The sequence below is a fragment of the Nestor notabilis genome, unplaced genomic scaffold (assembly GCF_000696875.1).
Source record: "Nestor notabilis isolate BGI_N333 unplaced genomic scaffold, ASM69687v1 scaffold9654, whole genome shotgun sequence".
In the NCBI taxonomy this organism is placed as follows: domain Eukaryota; kingdom Metazoa; phylum Chordata; class Aves; order Psittaciformes; family Psittacidae; genus Nestor; species Nestor notabilis.
In genome coordinates, this window is record NW_009926848.1 from 5383 (window position 1) to 10044 (window position 4662).

General features: G+C 39.2%; 1 protein-coding gene across 1 annotated transcript; it reads left to right on the forward strand.

Annotated features, from left to right (window-relative positions):
* The first annotated feature begins 3246 nt into the window (after positions 1-3246).
* GPR65 (G protein-coupled receptor 65) lies at positions 3247-4399 on the forward strand. Its single transcript, XM_010013773.1, has one exon. The coding sequence runs from the start codon at positions 3362-3364 to the stop codon at positions 4397-4399; it is 1038 nt and encodes a 345-aa protein (XP_010012075.1). The 5' UTR covers positions 3247-3361.
* The last annotated feature ends 263 nt before the right edge of the window (positions 4400-4662 follow it).

Genomic DNA, 4662 nt, shown 5'->3' on the forward strand with positions numbered 1-4662 from the left:
AAAATTAGTGTTGAGTGGGTTTCTGTTTGATTGGGTTTGTTGGTGTTTTGTTTGAAACACATCTGATACTAAAACAAGTCTGTAAAATAAGAAACAAATCTACAGAATTAGTCACAGTGAGTTTGGTACATGAAAGTCAGACCATTAGATTACGTATCAATAAACAGAAATTCCTCAATAGTTTTTTAGAAAAAATCAATTGGGAAAAAAAATATATATATATAAATTCAATAAAAAATAAATCCATTTAAAAATCAGTGGGAAAAATTATCAAATATTGTGGTTTAGGATAGCTGTAAGCCAATAACATCCTCCTGGGCAAAACCAGCTGGTACGCTCAGTAGCTGAGAGAAAACCTGATAATGCTTCACATGTTGCATTCAGGTGAGACAAATCATTTTGCATTATGAAGTCATAATTACCAGAGGAAACCCAAGCAAAAAGGTATGATACAGACCACTTTCCCTGAGATAGACCCTTAGTAACTGTAATGAAATGTGTTGCAATCAGGGCAAAACAGTGCTTTCTGCTTTTGTATTTCTGGGCAAGAAACTTCTGCAGGCGCTGTGGTATAATTCATTTGCTGACTCTTTGACACGCTTCAATATAGGTCATTGATACATGCCAGTATGACACATTTCTTGTTATTATTCTCATTGAAAGCATGTCCTCATATAAGTAGCATCCATGCGTCATCAATGCTGGGACCTTACCTGGGGAACTTCAGACAGCCTCCAGGGCTTTATTCATAGACACTATTGGTGATACTGGTTAAAAATAAAATTAAACCCACAGGCTACAGTGACCTATGAAAAATGGACAATAAAAAATTGCCAAGGTGGCAAATTTCATGTGGTCTCAACTCTGAATCCCATTTTCAGTATCCCAGCCTGCCATTAGCCAATAATAACTTAAGATATTGGTTCCTTAAGGCAGATGGCAACAGACCAAAGCAAGGTCTTGCCCCTCCCAAAAAAGGAATTTATTCAGACAAGTGCAATATAAGGACAAGTGTTTCATCTTATGATCAGTGAGATCAGCAGACACAACTTCTAGAAACAATGAGGTAAAAAGAGAAAGCTGAAGGAAAAAAGTGGGCGATATCAAGAAATTGGTGTGCTGGATTGTGAATAGATATGAAAGAGCTGATAAAGCTAACTTTGAGACAAGCTGTTGTGAGTAACATGGAGACAAGTTGGGATCTTGTAAGGATGATGAGTCTGTAATGTAACAACTCAACTAACAATGGAGAAAGAGGTTGTGGGGGAGGGAGAAGGAATTCCAGTTTCTCAGTCACACGACTAGTAAACACTGCCTCATACATTTGCTACATTACACGCATGCTTCTGAAAGGGCATGTTTCCCTGTTAGACACGAAGAGACCTGTCATAGGAAAAGAGATGCTAAAATGTGATTAGAAGAAGAGGTAGGTATTCTATCTTTTACTCATCTGGTCAGTCTACATATGTTTGCTTTGCTTTTGGTGAGAAGTGGGTCAACAAAACTCTGGGGTCCAATCTGTAGAGCTAGATTTTCAATTCATGATACTTATCTATACTGGTAACCTTACAATGGCCTATTTACTGTGTGGTTTTACTAAACCACACTGAAAAGCAGACATCTGGGGTTTTAACTAGTTATCCTGTAAGTAAAAATGCTCAATGGACCAGATTGGCAAGTCCTTCTCAAGAATTTTCCTTGTCTTTCAAGCCTGTGAATGTATTTATCTCTAACTGTGAAAAGTTAGCCAACTTGATCAAATAAAGCAATGGCTGGTAACATTAAGTATGTGCTTTCTGACTAGTTTTGTCATTGCTCCTTTTATTTCTGAATACGCATTAAAGTTGGGTTTTTCTAATTGAAAAGAGATCCATATAGTAACCTCTCAACAGAGGCAATAAAACTACTTGGGTTTCTCTGATAAACACACAGACCTACACACACACATACACACACAACACATGCATCAAACCAATAATAAGCAGAATGAATTTGCCCACCCCATGAGAAGATCCCTGCACCCAAGTTGTCTTCAGTTTGTGCTGTTTCCTGTGTGAGAACAGTTATAGACAGTACTATCTTGCAACCACCTCTTCATCTACTCTGCTGGCAGTCTAGGTTCAAACCACAGATGAGTTATCACAGGCAGTGTCCAAAGCAGTATTTTTGGCAGTAGATCTGAACTACAACAAATATTCCGCATTCTCGAATTTCCTTAACAGTTAGAAATTTGGAGAACAGAATTACTGAGTGTCAGAGCTGTGGTATAATCAGTGGGTACCAGCTGTCTCATAGTTATGGTTGTACGCCCTTTCTTTCTTAAAGGTCAGCTTTGCTGAGCACTTCTAAGGCTCACACATGCAATTCCTCCAGTCCCACTGCTTTAGTCAGGGCTGCCATTTTACTGATATTTTCATGTTGAAACTGTTGACACCACAGCCCTGGCAGTGCCTAAGATAACCTTAATTGCTGATGGTTTGATAAACTCATACATGGCAACTGCGATTTTTACAGGAAAGAAGTGTAAGTGAAAACTTGTACTTGGAAAGTCTATGCCTCACATGAGCCTAAGTGACACACCAACAGATTCTCCTGTGCATGCAGGAACCCAAAAGCCTGACAGGTTTCATTTGAGGGTTTCTGAGACATGGAGTAAGCTTTTCTGGAATAGCACAGTTGATGGCAAGTTCTTGGGTGATCACATACAAAGGAGGGGAGGGGAACAGGGAAGCATAAGGATGCAATAAGATAGGAGAGGTACTTGCATACAAGCCACACATTCTTTTCTGAGCAGACCCCAACATCTAGTGATACCTGAATCCCTGTCATTATATCCTTGTCTCTGCATTGACTTACAGGGGAGGGTGCTATTTGGGTTAAGAAATCTGCCATATTTGTATGGCCAAAACCCTGTTCTGCTCACCAGAATAATATTTGTGGTGCACTTTCTAATCTCCTTCAACTCACACAAGGAGAGACCTGGAATTGCAGGACCCTACCCCTCTGGAAGTGTCTTTACTCATTCTGCTTCTGCTGTAGCAGCTTGTATCTAACTTTCCTTGACCATCTTAGATATTTAGGTTTGCATTTCTGTCTACTTCTAGCTCTAGAAGTGTTTAAAAACCTCCTACAAACACAGTTTCTTTCTTCTAAAGAAGACACTCACCAAGAAGCCTATTTAAAAAAAAAAAAAAAGAAAAGTTGTTACATCTGACGTTTTTCCTTTTTTGTAGCAGAAGGCTGGAATCATACCAACCAGGTCCTGAAGAACTAACAAACAGATGACCACGCATCAGACTACAGAGGGGTTTTTATTGCATCCAGTCTGGAATTAGCCCAAAGATACTACTCAGAGTGGACAATGAACAACACTGCTGAGTGCCATGATGATCACACCCTGGATAAGTATTTGTTTCCACTTGTGTACAGCATTGTGATGATCATCAGTATTCCCACCAACTGCATAAGCCTTTATGTATCTTGCATTCAGGTGAGGAAGAAGAATGAGTTAGCAGTCTACATCTTCAGCCTATCCCTGGCTGACCTTTTGTACTCTCTAATTCTGCCTATGTGGATTGATTATGCCTGGAATGGAGATAACTGGAGACTCTCTGCCTTGCTTTGCCAGATTTCTGCCTTCCTTATGTATATGAATTTCTACACCGGTACTGCATTCCTTGCTTGCATCTCTGTTGACAGGTATCTGGCATTAGTTCACCCCTTAAAGCTCCAGCACTTGCGCACAAGAAGATTTTCATTGATTGTCAGCATAATTGTTTGGCTTCTGGAAAGCACTTTCAATTCAATCATATTGGTATACAAAGAAGTGTTCAATGATCCTTGCAATTTCACTAATCATACATTATGCTATGATAAATACCCCCTGGAATGGTGGCAGGCACAGATAAATTTATTCCGGATATGCTCAGGGTACCTGGTCCCTTTGGTAATCATTGTGTTTTGCTACCATAAAATCTACCAAGTAGTGAGGTGTAATCAAGCCACAGTAGATGAAGAAAAGAAAAAAGTAAGGAAACTTATTCTGAATATCACAGTTACTTTTGTTGTTTGCTTTACTCCTTATCATGTTATATTGTTTATTCGCAGCATCAAAGAACCTTACACCACTGACCCACAGCTTTTGCAGTTAATGTATAAAGTTTACAGAATCACACAGGCCTTAACAAGTTTGAATTGCATTGCTGATCCCATTCTTTACAGCTTTGTGAGTGAAACTGCACGAACAGACGTACTGAATTTGCTCAGGTGTTGCTTGTGCTTACAAAAGCGTGAGGGAGACCAAGTGAAAGACCATGCTCTGTGTAATTCTGCTATAAAGAGCAGTGAACTGATCACCTCCAGAACTTTCTGTGAAATGACGACTGTCAAAAATGCCTGAACAAGCACATTCAGAGCAAAATTGCATCATGTAAATAGCAAAGAAAGAAAAAATCTTCCCCAGTTTGTACCTAGGAAATACCCTGAAAGTCACTGATACTAATCTAAGTGAAACCAATAGCTGGAGCTAATAAGAACTTGTTACAGAGTCAATGAAATCAATGCAGCATCAACATATATCTCTAAATTAGACATAGTATGTAAATCCATGTTGACAAACAAACGCACAATCAAGAAAGTTGACCATGGCACACTGATAAGATT